Source organism: Sus scrofa, chromosome 8, assembly GCF_000003025.6.
Source record: "Sus scrofa isolate TJ Tabasco breed Duroc chromosome 8, Sscrofa11.1, whole genome shotgun sequence".
Lineage (NCBI taxonomy): Eukaryota > Metazoa > Chordata > Mammalia > Artiodactyla > Suidae > Sus > Sus scrofa.
Window position 1 is genome coordinate 16944107 of NC_010450.4, and position 17141 is coordinate 16961247.

General features: G+C 38.0%; 1 protein-coding gene across 1 annotated transcript in view; it reads left to right on the forward strand.

Annotated features, from left to right (window-relative positions):
* The window catches only part of LOC100737183 (cytosolic beta-glucosidase), a 115612-nt gene that overhangs the window by 46832 nt on the left and 51639 nt on the right, over nucleotides 1-17141 (forward strand). Inside the window, exons 3-4 of the mRNA XM_021101070.1 lie at nucleotides 1927-2723; nucleotides 3410-3533. Of these exons, the coding sequence (XP_020956729.1) occupies nucleotides 1927-2723; nucleotides 3410-3533 (921 nt within the window). The remainder of the gene's footprint in view (nucleotides 1-1926; nucleotides 2724-3409; nucleotides 3534-17141) is intronic.

Genomic DNA, 17141 nt, shown 5'->3' on the forward strand with positions numbered 1-17141 from the left:
TCTCTTATGGGCAGCTAGGCAGACACCACATGACCTTGGATAATTTGGCTTCTGCTTACCCTGCTTATATCTCTCTGTTCTTATTTCTCTTTTGCTGAGCTATACACTTTCCTTATTGTGAATTTGCAGTTCCCGGAAAGAGCCATATTCTTCTAAGAGAATGAATGTTCAAACAAAACAATGTCCATGCCATAAATGACAACAAAACTCTGACCCACATGGGAAATCCAGGAAGCCAAACCACAACCTCTGCAGCAGTCCAGTCAGCCCAGAATAGTCAGAACACAGCCAACAACTGCCAGCTTCTCTGTTTTTCCACTTCTCTACCCGCCAATTTGAACTCAGGGTCAACAAGAAAAAGCCAAACCCATTGCAAAGGATACCCTGGTTTTAGTTAGGTCACCCCAACCTCCCTGTGCCAACTTCCTTAAATCAGAAGGTAGCCGAATCCTCCCTCCATTTTTTTTTTTGTTTTATTACAAATCTTTCCCTCTTCCCTGACAGCATTTAAGTACCTACTATTGCAAGTAACCATGGCTGACTCATTGCTACAGCAAGCTTGGAATAAATAGAAGGGTCACATTTGGGGGCCCTTAGTTTATTTTTGTTCCTCCATGATCTTTTGCACATTTGTTTCCCTTTTTTCTCTTCCTAGATCACTCCTCCTTGCCTTATGTGTGTCATTAATATCCATCTTTAGAGTATCCACTTAGATGTCACTCATGCCAACGAGAACCATAATAATTGTTATTAGAATGATAGCTAACGATGCCAAGAACTGTTCTAAGTATATTCACTCTATCAACTCATTAAACTCTCACAACAGTTATTGAAATAGATTTCTATTGTTGTCCACATCTTACAGACATGCAAAGATAATTCAGAAACGTAGAGTAAATAACCTGAGATCACTGAATTAGTGGGTAAAGGGGTAGAACTTAGGTAGTCTATCACAGCAGTTGATTTTTGAAACCATTTTAGTACATTACTTTCAAAATGGATTTTCAAACGCCTTTAGGATTTGGACTCTTTAATACATGGTTTAAATAGCATTCTGTAATTTATCTTTAAAAATAATACTGTATTATAATTGCTTATGAACTTTTTTGTCGCTACTAAAATTTGTTTTCTTAGGACAAGGATGGTTCTTATCTTATGATCATAAGTCCAGCATACAGTAGTTTCTCTGTAAATCTGTATTTGAGGAATGAATAAATTAATGATTGAATTAATATAGGGGGGTCCAGAATTTTAGATGAGATTCCCTGAGTGTTTCTTGCTGGACCAGGCCCCTATATCCCTGCCCTTGGAACCCACACCCTGGGACCAATGATGAGCTCTGGTCCATGCTCAGTGAGTCTCTTTTCCTGGACTTCAGAGATTGATGGGTTTGGAGCAGCACTGCGGCGGTCATTGAATTCAGTTTCTTTACTTTATATTTAATATTGTCGAAATCCATTTGTTCGTGGAACAACTGGTTATTGCGTCTCTACTAAATTTCTGGTATTGTTCCAGGATTTGGGGGATCCAGAGGTAAATTAGAGAGACAAGGCTCCTGCTATCATGGGAGCTTGTATTCTAGTGGAGCTGAGAGATGAATCAAACACCAAGAAGCATGTGTGATATTTTCAATAAGAGTGTCAGTGACACAAAGTTAGGTGCTTGCCCAAATGCATCCCTTTCTGGATATACCTCCTGCACAATCATGTCACCCCCCCTCCCATTCCCCTTTCTGATCAGCTGTCCTTTCTTGGACTTCCTCATGTTTCCTCCCAGCCTTTAATATCATAGGTAGGGAGTAATAAATCTTACTTTGGATTAAAGCTATTTAAAAACTGATTATTCCTGATCCTCTCCCGATTCTTATTTACTGTCGACATACTAAAAGTAACTTTTATTCTCATACTTCTTTTATTTCTCTCCTAGGAATTGACTATTACAACAAGATCATTGACGACTTGTTAAAAAACAGGGTCATACCCATCGTGACCCTCTTCCACTTTGATTTGCCTCAGGCCTTAGAAGACCAAGGAGGGTGGTTGTCAGAGACTATCATTGAATCTTTTGACAACTATGCCCGGTTTTGTTTCAGTACCTTTGGGGATCGAGTCAAGCAGTGGATCACTATCAATGAGCCTAATATTTTCTCCCTGCTGGCATATGAGTTTGGTATATTTCCTCCTGGTGTGCCTCACCCTGGAACTAAAGGTTATCAGGCAGCTCATAACTTGATTAAAGCTCACGCCAGATCATGGCACAGCTATGATTCCTTATTCCGAAAAGAGCAGAAGGGGAAGGTGTCTCTAGCAATTTTTGCTGGCTGGGTGGAACCAGCAGATCCCAATTCAGTGTCTGACCAGGAAGCAGCGAAAAGAGCCATGGCCTTCCAGTTGGATTTCTTTGCTAAGCCTATATTTATTGATGGTGATTATCCAGAAGTCGTCAAGTCCCAGATTGCCCTCATGAGTAAAAAGCAAGGCTATCCATCGTCAAGGCTTCCAGAATTTACAGAAGAAGAGAAGAGAATGATCAAAGGCACAGCTGATTTCTTTGCTGTGCAATATTACACGACTCGTCTAGTCAAGTACCAGGAGAACGAGAAAGGAGAACTGGGCTTTCTCCAAGATGCGGAGGTTGAGGTTTTTCCAGACCCATCCTGGATAAGTTTGAAGTGGGTCTACGTGGTACCATGGGGAATACGTAAACTACTGAAATACATTAAGGTAGATGCCCAGTTTGTTTGCTTCTATGAGTACCCAAACATGGGAAGGTAGGCATATGTCTATGTGTATAAGAACCTGAAAAATAGAATGGTTTAGGCAGTAGTATTTGCATTTGTTGTCCTCAGAAGAGAAGACTAGGATTTAAGTTAATGAAGAGTAACTAGCTGACAAAAAGCTTCAAAACCATGATTATAAAGTTGGAATTCACTCTTTAGTTGTGGCTAGAGTAGCAGCTCGGACATATTTTTCAAGCTGGGGTCACAACTGGGGCTTCTAAAAGCCATAATAAGGGTCACAATAGCTGGATTCTTTTTGGGTTTCTATTATGCTGGTTGGCATAATATTTTAAGTTATCAGTTTATAGGATCCCTGCTGTGGGGAGGGGACCAAAGGGTTAAGGAGCAGTGACAATCAGCAGATGCTGATGGAAGGAAGATATTTCTGTCTTCTCATTATAACAAGAGTCATTTGACTGTCTTCATGGATATTTGCACAGTTTTTCTTTTCCATTGTTAGTTATAAAAGGTCAGTGCGTGGAAAATTAAGTTAATAGGGTCAATGCAATTTGATGAAAACTAGTTTGGGGGTTGTAGCCTAGAGAAGATAGAGGGTAATGCACCTTATTTTATGAGCTTTTTTTTTTTAAACATCTGTTTGGAATAAAACTTCTGCTTTCTTTTTTCCAGGATACATATAATAACCCTGTAATTTACATCACCGAGAATGGGTTTCCCCAGGGTGACCCCGCATCTTTTGATGACACTCAGCGCTGGGAGTATTTCAGACAGACATTTCAGGAGCTGTTCAAAGGTACCATTTGAAATGATGAAAGATCAATTGAGCAAACTTAATATAATTTTCCCATGTGCCTATCTGCATTCAGCAAAGACCAATGATTTTGAAAGCCGGCATTCATGTAAATCAGTGTAAAGCCATGTAATTAAGAGACAGAGGAGAAAAAGTAGTTAGAAAAGAGGGAGATGAGGATTTTGGCCTAGCTTCAACCTCTTGAAATTTAATCAAGTAAACATTGACGGTCTTCAGCATTTTGTGACTCCTGGGTGAAGGGGAAAGTGAATAGGAGTGGTGGCTGCTGGAAGAGAGCACTGCTTCTTACAAAAAGATCATCACTGACCAACTAGAGCATGTGAGCATGCTTATTTGCACTTTTTAACATCTTAAATACCAAGAAAACGAATTGACAGAATTCTTAAGGGACCAAAATTAAGCATTTGTGCAATAAAATATAAAGTAGTATGTATCTTCAATCAATGCCTATTTCGTTTAAACTGTAACCAAGTGGCAGAAACAGTTGTTTGTTTGTTAATTAATTTATTTATGATACAGAATCTGTGAATTTCGTTTCAAGGCAATATTATTATTCTGGTAACTCCTTTTTTCCCCACGGAATTTTTTTCATATTTGAAAACAAATGTAAAGGCATAAGTTTTAACTGGTAACACCCATTTCTACCTCGGTTAATTTTTCCCTTTTCGCTACCACTTGGAACGATGCTGCTTCGCAAATTTAATTTCTCCTCCTTATAAAGGAGTCATTTCATTGTAACCAAATCCAATGGAAAATGAGACTTTCAATCCCCCCCCACACACCTTTTTTTGCGATGATGGGCGCAGTTATTTCTCAACAATCTATCTGAGAGGTCCTGGAATGATTCTTTCCAAAATAAATCAGTAATATACTGGAATTCGCCAGAAGGAATTCCAGAAAGTGACACAAAGTGGTTTCTTTCCCAAACCTAAAATATACTGACTCAATCCCTCACTCAGGCCGGAGTTTATCGGCAGAGGGCAATTGGATTCCTACAATCTGATCCACACTCAGTCATTCTTTTGTGTTCTACACACACCAGATCCTCTTCTGTGTGGGAATTCCTCTTCTGATAAGAAAGGGAAATATCTAGTTTTCTGGGATTCCTCCCCACTGTTCCCTGTAAATGACTCTATTCATAGTGAATATGCTGATGTTCGCAGCTTCACCCTAAGAGACAAGAGGGCTGGTTCCCACCATTAGATTTGTGGATTGCAGAGGGACCACAAATGGCTTGTCCAAAATTGGTCTGTGTATTTTAGGGAAAAGAGAGTAAAATAGAAATTGGCTTTCTTCATTCCCAGCTTGCTGCTCTGTGTAGTGCTAACATATAAGGCCATTTCCTTGCTCTCAGAAATTGTTTCAAGTACTTTATACAGTCCCTTAGATCTTTAATACTAAAAACTTGTAGAAAAGCACATGAAGATAAGAATGGAAAATGTGAGACGATTCGGATTTCTGAATGACAGGACAGAAGAATAGATTAGGAACAAAATCTTGTTTCTGAACGTGTTGAATTTCTCTTGTCCTTTTGAATTGATGTAAATGGTATGATGCGTTTAAACCATTAACTCTTCATAGCATCTACATTCTCTCCTGATTCTTAACATTAGATGATTTATATTTAGTATAGTTGACATATGGTATTGTATGTATTTTGCTTTTAAAAATGTAGCCATTCAAAACGTGCAGAAGTCTACACATTGATAGAAAACTCCATATTAAATCTGTCTATTCTGGACTGGGTTTGGCGATAGTTACATTTCATATATTATTATAGTGGACACCAATTAGTTCATCTGTGGTGAAACTCAAAATTAGGAAGCTAGAAAATCTAGTAACTAATCCCTTTTTTTCCTGTGAAATACCCATCTCCTCCTGTTCTTAGGCTTACCATAGGGACAGCCCTGTAAGTAGTATAAAATAGTGCTCTTTGTCAACAGATAATTAATTGGGCTAGCTGTAAGCTAATGACATGAGCTGAGCCAATCCCAGTTCTTCTCTGAGATTTAGAACTTGGAGCATTTAGTGTCTGTCTTGTAGCCTGGCTTGGCAAGGGGAGGATGTGACTTTGTGGGTCATTGGTGGCTGTGTCTTGCCATGTGAAGCTCAAGTGAGTACTGAAGAGGCAGAAACTGCAGGTGCATCAAGAGAAATGAAAACAAGAAATAGGAAGAGCTTCAGGATGGCACTTGCCCCTCTAATTCCAGTTTTCCTTCAGACTCAGCTGCATTCATGTTCTCGAGACATTACTTTTATTTTTTTAATTAAAATTTTTAAATTCAAGTGTAGTTGATTTACAAGGTTCTGTCCATTTCTAACCCAGTGACCCAGTCGTGTGTGTGTGTGGTGTGTCTATATATATATATATATATATATATATATATATATTCACACCCATTCTTTTTCTCATATTATCTTGTCATGTTCTATTGCAAGTGAGAGACATTACTTTTAATTACCATTAAGTACTCTTTTGGTTTCACTTGATTCTAATTGTTTCTATCACTTGGAACACAAGGGTCTTCATTGCTACCATCATTTTATTTTCAAAACAGTGAGATGAGATCATTGCACCTATTTTACAGATGAGAAAACTGAGTTTTGAAGAGACTGAGTCATTTGCTCAAGATCAAAATCTTTCCAAATAATATTTATTGGAAGAAGCAAAATGTGTGTGTTATTACCACTACTACTATTATTTTGGTGTTTAATAAGATCTATGAGTCCAGGGCTTTCTGACTCAGGGTACTTGCTTGTCCCACCAGTCTTATAGAACGCTTCCCTTAACTTTTGGTGCTCTGGGCTTGCATAGATTCTTTGAAAGTGCTTCCTGCTGCCTGTGTAGGAGCCTGCAGGTCCGATGAGCTTGGGCAAAGCTCATACAATGCCCTATCATGCCTCGTATCAGAGGAATGGAGCTGAAGTTACTAATCAATTTTCTGAGACTCCTCTGAGGTAGCTCTGATGATCTTGATGGGCGAAAACTTTACTAGTAATAAATACCCTGTGAGCAATTAAAAATAATAACAGGCCAAGGAAGACATTGGTGGGAAGCTCTGCAGGTGAGAGCCCGCCAGAACCCAGGGAGTCAGATGGATGATGTCTTTGTGATTCCATGAACAAAGCCCTCCCTCCAGCATCCGCATAAGGACAGGCACATAATGACACTATAGTTGGATCAATGGCGTCTGCCTGGAGGTCTTACTAATCTCTTCAGGTAAAAATCCCACAGCAATTAACTGAGCAGTAAAAAGAAAGCTAATGTTTCTGTTTCCTTTTGGGAAAGAGAAAAAAAGAGGAAAAATGTCATTTAAAGAAAAAAAAAAAGAGGAATCAGCTAATGCCTTTTTAATCATTGCATTATTTAAATGCCTTTAAATAGGTTGTGTTTTAATTAATGTAGATACAGATAAGAGAAAAGCAACACAGAAGAGACACAAAAATGTGAAATAACATATAACTAGGCTTGCATTCCAGCTCCAGTTATTCAATAAGGGGCAAATTGTTCCACTTCCCAAACCCTCTGTTCATCTATAAAAATGGGATAACATTTCCCCTGGCAGAGTTGTTTTAAGGATTCCATTTCATAAGCTACTGTGTTAAAAACGCCAAGTAATTGCCTGCCACACAGTAGGACCTCAACCCATGGTAATACTTATTGTGATTCCAAAATGTGCACTCTTAAGAATGTACTTATCATCTCAAGTTATTTTCCTTGTTATTAAAAAAAGAGCATCCCAAAACTGTTTTTTTTTTTTTTTTTTTTTTTAATCTCCCTTCCCCACCCCAAGTCTCTAGGTTATACTTAACAAACATTCCTCATGTCTGCAGTTTTCTCCATCATTCTTTTTGGGAAACCTCTGAATTAATGTTGAAACATTGACCCACTGGCTATTTACAGTTGAATCTGGTGGAGGACAAAGCAGTCAGGACCTCCTCCATTCATTATTTCCACCGGACATTAGGTGAAAAAAATCAAATCCTTAGCAGGAGAAACAACTGTCAAATCACTGTGTGGCTGGAATTATTCTGCCACAAGAATTTTGGTAAAAGTTGGGAAGCAGCGATCTACAAAGACTGAGGCTTTTCTCACCTGATATGAATCTTTATTATATTCATAACATTTATGCCAGTCCTCGCTGCTCCAAATCCAGCAGGCAATTGAAGTTCATAGGTAAGCACACACACATGGATATGTCAATAATTCGAATGTTGTTGAGAAGGTGAGCAAGACTGTGAAACCAGGGAAGGTTATTCCCAGTTGGTGACACCTGGCCCATGCATAAACTCCTGGGAGGGGATTCCACCTGGGTTCATCCTGTGCCCACCCAATGTGTCTGTACCCTTCACTTGGCTCATTATTTTTCCTCAACTTGGAATGGCACGGACTTTGCCTTCTTCCTGGTCCAATCCTATTATTTTGAGTATATTGACAAGCTTGAAGTCACACAAGACATGGTTTGAAACTTGGTTCTTCCACTTATAAGTTCAATAATTTGGGGGAAAGTCTTGAACAAACAATACTTCATCCATCTACTCTTTAAAAATGGAGATAATAAGAATATCTGCCTTCTAAAACACGGTGAAAAATGAACAAAATAATGCTTATAAAGCCTAAATACAGAGTCTGGCACATTATGAAAGAGTCCCTAAATGATGATTAATTTGAAGGGGGGGTGTGGAATCTCTGAACCATCTGAGAGTCAGATCTGTCTTTTTAATAATTATATTTTCAGCCTCGAGCCCCATTTCCATCATATAGTAGCTTTCTACATATGTTTGTTGAATTTGGTTATGTCTATCAGAGAAGAGTTCATCAATAGATAATGAGAAATAAATGATGAAATGACTGGGAATTGTGTTTTCTTTCCCTAAAGAAATATACCCTACACAAGAAAAAAAAAAAAAAAAAAAAAAAAAAAAAAGCAGCCTTCTGGAAAGTTTCTGAGCCAGCCCAACTTTCCAGTCAGATCCATGCCTGAGTTAGCACAGCGGTAGATGATTGCAGAGAAGGTTTGTTAATGACCAGCTTTAGGCTTTTAATGACAAAACCCCTCAGCAAGATGTCATCGAAGTTATTGAAGACTTCACTGAAAGTGTTGAAGCTGATGCATTGTAACAAGAAGGTTATAAATCTTGCAGCTCTTGGGTATACCACCAAGACAGGATGCTGAGCGCAGAATCACCCTGCTGTTGACTGTCAGCATTCTCCCTCCCTTCTCCGCTTCCCCTTCCCAGGGAGGCGGGAAAGGAGAAATACATCCATTTCCCAAAGTGGTGCAGACCTGGCAGCCACCTGCCTATGTCAATTTCAGATTACAGAGGCCCATTTAACTGGACAAAATGTGTTAAGCACCTGTGTTTTTCTAAATGTGCATTTAGAAAATCCTAAGAATTAAGGAAAGATCTCAAAGGTTGACACACTGACCTTTTGGAAAAATGAACCAATTAAAAATCCATTGCAATTGCAGAATAGAGACTCAGTTATCTGAATATAGAGGCCCACTCTATGCCTATTGTTCTATTGCTTCTCAAAGTAAACCTTTGTCACCTTAGCCCCAAGGAGCCATTCATCTCATAGCTCATGGAGAGCTCACAGCCTTGGGTAGGTGTATGTGGGATGTTTGATTCACTTGGGACTGTTGGTCCTCGTTGGACTGGATGGCAGCTAGCAAAGAGGAGTCAAGGTCATAATAGAGAAGGAAGAATGAGATTCGAAGGCTGTGCACAAGAATTGTTAGTGTGTGCTGGTGTATGGACTTGTGGAATTTGAGACGTCATGAAAAAAACAATTTCCAGTATATTTGTTTCCCACCAACTTACATGCTCAGACCATGCATAAACTTAGCCAGAGATTACATAGTCAACCTTAAACAGAAATATGCCAGGTGACCACCCCTGTGGCTCCTCCCCTACTTGTGTTCCGTGGCATCCTTACCTTTGTCTTCCATCCCCTATATGAACCATGGCAGGGTAGAAAGTGTGCAGGTTCTGGAGAGTGAAGATTCTGTCCTGTGCGCTAGGGATGTGCCTTCGGGTAAATTCTCATCAGGCTCTCAGAATGTCAAGTTCCTCACCTGTTAAATGGGATGGATGCTAATGGCCATATTGCCTAACCCACAGTCAGTTGTGAAAATGAAATAAGATAATTTATAGATAATTTATGTATTCATATGCCCCGAACTCTGTAAAATGGTAGGTACTCTTTTCCTCCTTTGATAAAGTTACTTTATACCTTTCAGAACATTCACCATTGTGGCCAAAGTATAGAATCTGGACCTTAGTATTCTCCACTGCAAAGAGAAGGGATTGGTGCTCAGCATCCAGATCATGACTGACACCTACATCTCTCAGATTCTATACTGTGGTTCTTCTTTTCCCATGTTTCTGAAGGGCGATGATGGTGGGGTATGTTTAGGGGTTTTAGAGAATGTGTTCTGTAACTAGATGACTGGCATGGTGCTTGGTAAAGCTCAGAATCTCTCTCTCAAACACACACACACTGTTGTTGAGGTACTTGATCTGGCTTATCCAGGTGATGCTCAGGAACATGATATGATCACGAACATACACCATTTAGCAGGCACTCTCTTAGAAACATAGAACCTGCTGCATCTACTTCATGGGAATAGGTTTCATAGAGTTACCCATGTGAGAAGCAGCTTAATCAGCCATCAGAGACTCTGCCTTTGTGATTCCTGATTAGGAATCATTCTTTATCTTCTGTTCCCATAGCTTTCTAATACATCTGCCCCTGCAGATGGACATTCTCTTGAGCATCTTCTTAATGCAGTTCCAACTGCTTTGAGGGGATAATTACTTAAGGTCCCTTACCACCCCAGGCCCAGTGAATTTTAAGGCTACTATACAGCTTTTAGAAACATTTATTTAGAGCATCCCAAACTCACCCTCCATTCTTATGACAATCTGTCCAGTAGTTTTTTGTTATGTAGCAGCAAACAGAAGTGCAGTTGTATTTTTATAACTGTAAAAGATACCTGTAAAATAATTGAACTGCCAAATAGAAGAAAATCAATTTTTCTAATATAAATAGCAGAATCAATAGAATCTCAAAGAAATGGAGAAAAAGAATGACTTGATAATGATTTTTTAAATGAAATTGAGATAAAACACTGTAAGTTTAAGGTGGGCAACAAGTTCATTTGATATATTTATATATTATGATTACCACCTTAGTGTTAGCTAATACGTCTATTATGTTCAGAATTATCATTGCCTTTTTTTTTTTGGTGGTAGGAACAATTAAAATCTAGTATCATAGCAACTTTGAAGTTTATAATATGGTATTGTTTACTAATTGCTATACTGTGCATTAGCTCTCCAGAACTTACATATCTATTTATTTTTTTTTTTTTTTTTTTTTTTTTTTTTTTTTTTTTTTTTTTTTTTTTTTTTTTTTTTTTTTTTTTTTTTTTTTTTTTTTTTTTTTTTTTTGTTGTTGTTGTTTTTTTGTATTTTTGGCTGGATTGGGTTCAGCTAGTTGAATCGAGCTGTAGCACGCCTACCCAGAGCACAGCAACGCAGATCTACTGTCTCGACTACCACACTCACCACGCCGATCGTCCCTGAGCAGAGATCGCCCCCTCATGTTCTAGTCGATTCTTACCATGCCCAGAACTTTACATATCTATTTAAATTTTCAAGTTTGTGCCCTTAAAAAACATCTCTCCCACCCCAGCATCTAGTAACCATCATTCTCTGTTTTTACAAATTTGGCTTTTTTAGATTCCACATGTAAGTGATTTGTCTTTGTCTGGCATTTCACTTAGCACAATGACCTCAAGTCCCAGCCATGTCGATGCAAATAGCAGGATTTCCTTTTCTTCTTTTCATGGCATAGTCCACTGTGTGTGTGTGTGCCACAACTTTATTATTATTCATTCATCTGTCGATCATTTGTTGATAGATGCTTAGATCCTTTCCATGTCATGGTATTATGAATAATGTTTCAGTGAACATAGGAATTTGTACATCTCTTGGCTATCACCAAGAAGACAAGGGATAAGTATTGGGGAGGCTGTAGGGATGACAGAACCCTTGTACACTGTTGGTAATAATGTAAATTGATTCATCTGCCATAGAAAACAGTATGTTGGTTCTTCAAAAATAGAACTACCATATGATTCAGCAAATCCACTTTGAGGTATATATACAAAGGAAATGGAAACAGGAGTTTGAAGAGATAATGACTTTTTTTTTTTAACCTGTTCCAGGAGAGAGCAAGGCTGGAATATTCAGGTGTTGAGAGAGCTATTGGAATTGAGAGAAGGTGAACTTCTCAGATTTTCCCCAGGGCCCAGGTGAAGTGGTCCTCAAGTGTCTGCCTACGTTAACTCTTATTTCCTAATCTCCAAAATAAGCTGATTACTACCTGACCCATAAGTTATCTAAGAATTTGCTTTGGAACGAGGCTAGTAGAATTTATCTCTGTATGATTGGCGGAGGTTCTCCGTATGACTGTTTTAAGGATTCTTTGGAAAGTAGTGGGTTTTTGGAGAGAAGAAAGAGAAGTGGATGGCTAGGGATTAGCCATTCCTACTCAGGGAACATAAGAAACTTTTGGAGTTTTCCAAAGCTTGGAAAAGGATATTCCCCACTATAAATCATTACACTGACATTATATCTTATAAATGAGTCTTAGGAGTTCATCGGTGGGGATTAGCTCTGTGTGCTCTAAAAAAATGAGTCTCTGAATTTGCAGCATGGATAATTAGACCTTAAGCCGTGTTAAGCCGTGTTAAACTCACAAGCTCTATGGTCTTCATCTCTGTGGCCTTATCTTACCTATTTACACCTTTGACATTACTCAACGCTGGGCAAATTCCATAGTGACATACATGTTGTTTCTGCCAGCTTTCTAATTGGCTAAATTAATGGTTAACTACATTCTATATATTTTTTTCAATAGTGAGTATGACACTTTATATAAGAGACAATAGGAGTTCCTGTTGTGGTGCAGTGGTTAAAGAATCCGACTAGGAACCATGAGGTTGCGGGTTCGGTCCCTGCCCTCGCTCAGTGGGTTAATGATCCGGCGTTGCCGTGAGCTGTGGTGTAGGTTGCAGACGTGGCTTGGATCCTGCGTTGCTGTGGCTCTGGCATGGGCTGGGGGCTACAGGTCCGATTCGACCCCTAGCCTGGGAACCTCCATATGCAGCAGGAGCGGCCCAAAGAAATAGCAAAAAGACAAAAAAAAAAAAAAAAAAAGAAACAATATTACAAATGAAAACATTAAACACTGATGCTGTAACTGATCCATGGGATCCTTGCATAACTGCAGCCCTGTCACACTTAAATACTTGTTGAATAAGACAATTGAAAAGATGGAACTTGAAAAACACTTTGATTCTTGAAGACAATGCCCATTTTAATCTTGAAAGGGAGAAAACCATTTTATGACAAAATAGAAGTTATTGAAAGGTATAAGCATTCATAGGCAGGAACGGTGTGTAGTAAGATTTTATTCACCATTTTTTTACAGACAAAATTCTGACCAGAATACCATTTTGGATTTTTGAGCTATATATTTAGCATTCAGTAAGTAAGTGCTCAGCAAATATTTAATGAGTGGGTAGGAGATTGAGTAGATTAGCAGAAAAACTGAATTACTCCAGAGAATTTCAATGAAATATTAGATTAATATACCATTTTTGCTTTAAATTGTAAAGAAATGGTAGATTGCTTTTACCATTATGAGAACAATTTTCATACATTGGCATTATGCATGGGTGCTAATAATACCCTTTTGATATTAAACTTAGGTTTGCTGTAACAATAACTGAAGTCTATTGAAGCTGAAGTTTTTAAATCTTTTTTCTGTAAATGCACTTAATCTTTCTGTGCCTCAGTTTCTTCATTTGAAAAATAAATGGATTGGGAGTTCTCTGGTGGTGCAATGGGTTAAGGATCTGGCATTGCTACAGCTGTGGCTTGGATCGCAGCTGTGGTGCAGGTTTGATCCCTGACCTTACAACTTTTGCATGCTGTGGGTGTGGCCAAAAAAAAAAAAAAAAAGAGGAAAAGTTGAACTGTATTTAGAATGGATAAGCAATGAGGTCCTACTGTATAGCACAGGGAGCTATATCCAGTCTCTTGGGATAGACCATGATGGAAGATAATATAAGAAAGGGAAGGTGTGTGTGTGTGTATATATACACACTGGGTCACTTTGCTGTACATCAGAAAATGGCACAACACTGTAAATCAACTCTAATAAAAATTTAATAAAACAAAACAAAACAAAAAAGTTGAACTTGCTATTCTTTTGGGATCCTTCCAGTTTAAGAATTATGTGACCCTTTAAATATTCTTTCTAGACAGGTTTGTCAAGGATCATATTTTATTAGAACTCTTGATAACTCCTTAGGCTATAAAATTAAGGTTAAGGAATTATAATTAATAGTCTTTAAAATTTTTCTCCATTCTTCTTATCCAGCTGCTTAATTTGCAATGTGAACACTTTTTATCTGGCCATAAAATTAGACCTTGCTCTTCAGTGAACTCTTTCTATTGATATTGATTCAGTTTCCAGGTAACATTTTCTTGACCTTCAATCTGGGTGTTTCCTCTTTTAGTCATTCATGTTGAAAATGAACCTCACTTTTCTTCCCCTGAGAAAGTTTTCCCCTGCAGTTCAGAATCAGAAGGGTCACCTCAGATTCAAGTTTAACAAAGTTACTGTGGAGGGTATAAAATCTCAGAGAGGAAATTGAATGAACAAATCAGTTCAAAGCATTAGAGTAAAATTCCCAACTGAACAACTCCATGGCCGTTACAATCACAAGCAGTGAAATCACCTTTCAAAACACGATCCTGGCCAGCACCACCTAATCTATCAAGTTTTAAGACAGTTAAGTATGATTTTCAAGCTTCGCCATAAATGCATAATTTAATTCAGTTAGGCAGTGCAGTAATTTTAACTTTCCTTAAATTTAACTTGAGCAGGAAACTTTTGTCTCTGGGCAAGATCCTGAATTAGAAGGAGGGATAGCATTTCAGAATTACCTCCCGACCGTAATTCTGTGTAGGACTGCATATGTGGGAAGTCTACTTTTCTAGTCTGAACTTTTGAGCAGAGCGTTTACTCCAATCAGGGCTCCTTTTAACCCAAGTTACTGTTTAGGTCACATTTTCTTCATTACAATGAAAGTATCAGCATGATGCTAGAGATGAAAATAGTTTCTTTGGAATAGAAAGTAATTCTTAAGGCTTATCTAGAAATGCCTCTTGCAGAGGAGGGGAGGAAGGCCAGTTTCTTTGATGAGGGTCATCTCAGAGCTGCAGAGTCTCCTGTGTGTGAATGAGATTAGCTAATGAAACCGTATCATGGCCTGAGATGATTCGGTGCTCTTCTAAAATTCATCCATATTTCCCCCTTGTTTGTGAAATTCCATTATGGGAATCACTGCCTGCTTTAGAGATAAATGAAACCATTATGGATGGAGGAAGAACATGCATTTGAACCTTGAAAAATTTTAGTTGGTCTTTGTGAATACAGGTGAACAAGAAGCCATAAATGTCTCCAGTGACATTGTGAATGCATTTAGGACTAAAAAGTAGGTGATAGGAGAAGGAATATATCAGTTTGTTAATAAAACAACTTTTTCTCCCCTAAAGAGTGGAATTCCATTTATTTATTTATTCATAAAATAGAAGTATATTTGATTTACAATTTCTGCTGCACAGCAAAGTGATTCATTTATACATATATGCACATTCTTTTTTGACCTATTCTTTTCCATTTATAGTTTATCATAGAACATTTCATTTATACATATATGCACATTCTTTTTTGACCTATTCTTTTCCATTTATAGTTTATCATAGAACATTGAATATTGTTCCCTGTGCTATACATTAGGACCCTGTTATTTATCTATTCTATACATAATAGCTTACATCCGTTAACTCCAACCTCTCTCTCCGTTCCTCTCCCAACCCCTTCCTCCTTGGCAACCACAGATCTGTTCTCTATGTCCTTGAATTTGCTTCTGTTTCATAGTTAGGTCCATTTGTGTCATATTTTAGATTCCACATCTAAGTGATGTCATATGGTATTAGTCTTTCTCTTTCTCACTTACTTCACTTAGTGTGATAATCTCCAGTTGTATCCATTTTGCTGCAGGTGGCATTATTTCATTCTGTTTTATGGCTGGGTAGTATTCCATTGTATATATGTACCACATCTTCTTTTATAGATGTACACCCAGCCTAAAGTCTTATGTAGCTTCAAATGACTATTTTTGTTTGAGTAATAGTCAAGTCAAATATATTTCATAGTGAAAAATAAGTGGGATAATATAAAAATTAGATAATTGCATAAAATATGAGTAAATGAATGTATAGGAAGTATATATACTTATTGGTAAATCATTTTTTTATGTGGATGAGGCTGTGCTAATTTAGTCTCTTAAAATATTTTTCCAAAGATGTTTGCCCTGTGTTCTTAATCTTTTGGCCTTATATCAAAAAAAAAAAAAAAAAAAAAAACGTGCAAAAATGTTTCAGGGCCAAAACATGCTGCCTCATGAATACATGGTAGCAATCTCAAGAATGGTTCAGAAAAATTCTTCAGCATGTTTGGAAAAACAAACTATATGACCCACTGACTGTACTTCACTTTATACGGATAGGCAGGATTTTTTTTTTTTTTTTGCTTTTTAGGGCCACATCTGTGGCATATGGAAGTTCCCAGGCTAGGGTTCAAATCGGAGTGGCAGCTGCTGGCCTGTGCCACAGCCACAGCCACTCAGGATCTAAGCTGCACCTGCAACTTACACCACAGCTCATGGCAACGCCAGATCCTTAACTCACTCAGTGAGGCCAGGGATCAAACACACATCCTTGTGGATACTAGTCAGGTTAGTAATCTGCTGAGCCACAATAGGACTTCCCAGGCAGCAAATTTTTTGGATACTTTTACACAACAAGGATTTGCTTGTTTGATATAGTGAAAGCGCATATTACTTAAAGTTCTATATTCAAAATCTAGCTGACACCCTTTCCTGTTGTATAACCTTGGATGAGTTCTTCTAACTCTATGAATATCAGTTCATCATCTGTGAAATTTTATTTTTAGTGAGGATTAATGATACACTTCACATCCAAACAAAACGCCTGGCATGTAAATCCCCAAATGATAACGAACGCAGTGAATTCCTTGTTACCTAGCATCTATTAACCAGGATTTTAGAAAAATTGTGACTTCCTGCACAGTCATCAAGCACTGACAATTTATGCTTCTCTTGATGACCCTGAAATGCATTCTGAATAATTAGAGAAAGATTAAATTATAATCAGTTTAGTTTCAGTGTTAAGTGTATTTTAATTTATTCTCTTTCTTTAAAAATTTGTAATCCTTCGGCATGTGGTAACAATTAACAGAAAATATTTGATTAGCTGGAGCACTCCATTTCCTGACGACCTGACTAATAAAGAGCTTATTGTATATTGCTGGAATCCAAATGCTGCCCTAGGGATCAACTGGACATTTGCCGTATGGGTTCATTTGATACTGATCTTATATCCATTCTCAGAGCCAATGTGTTGACTTTATTGCCTGGAAGA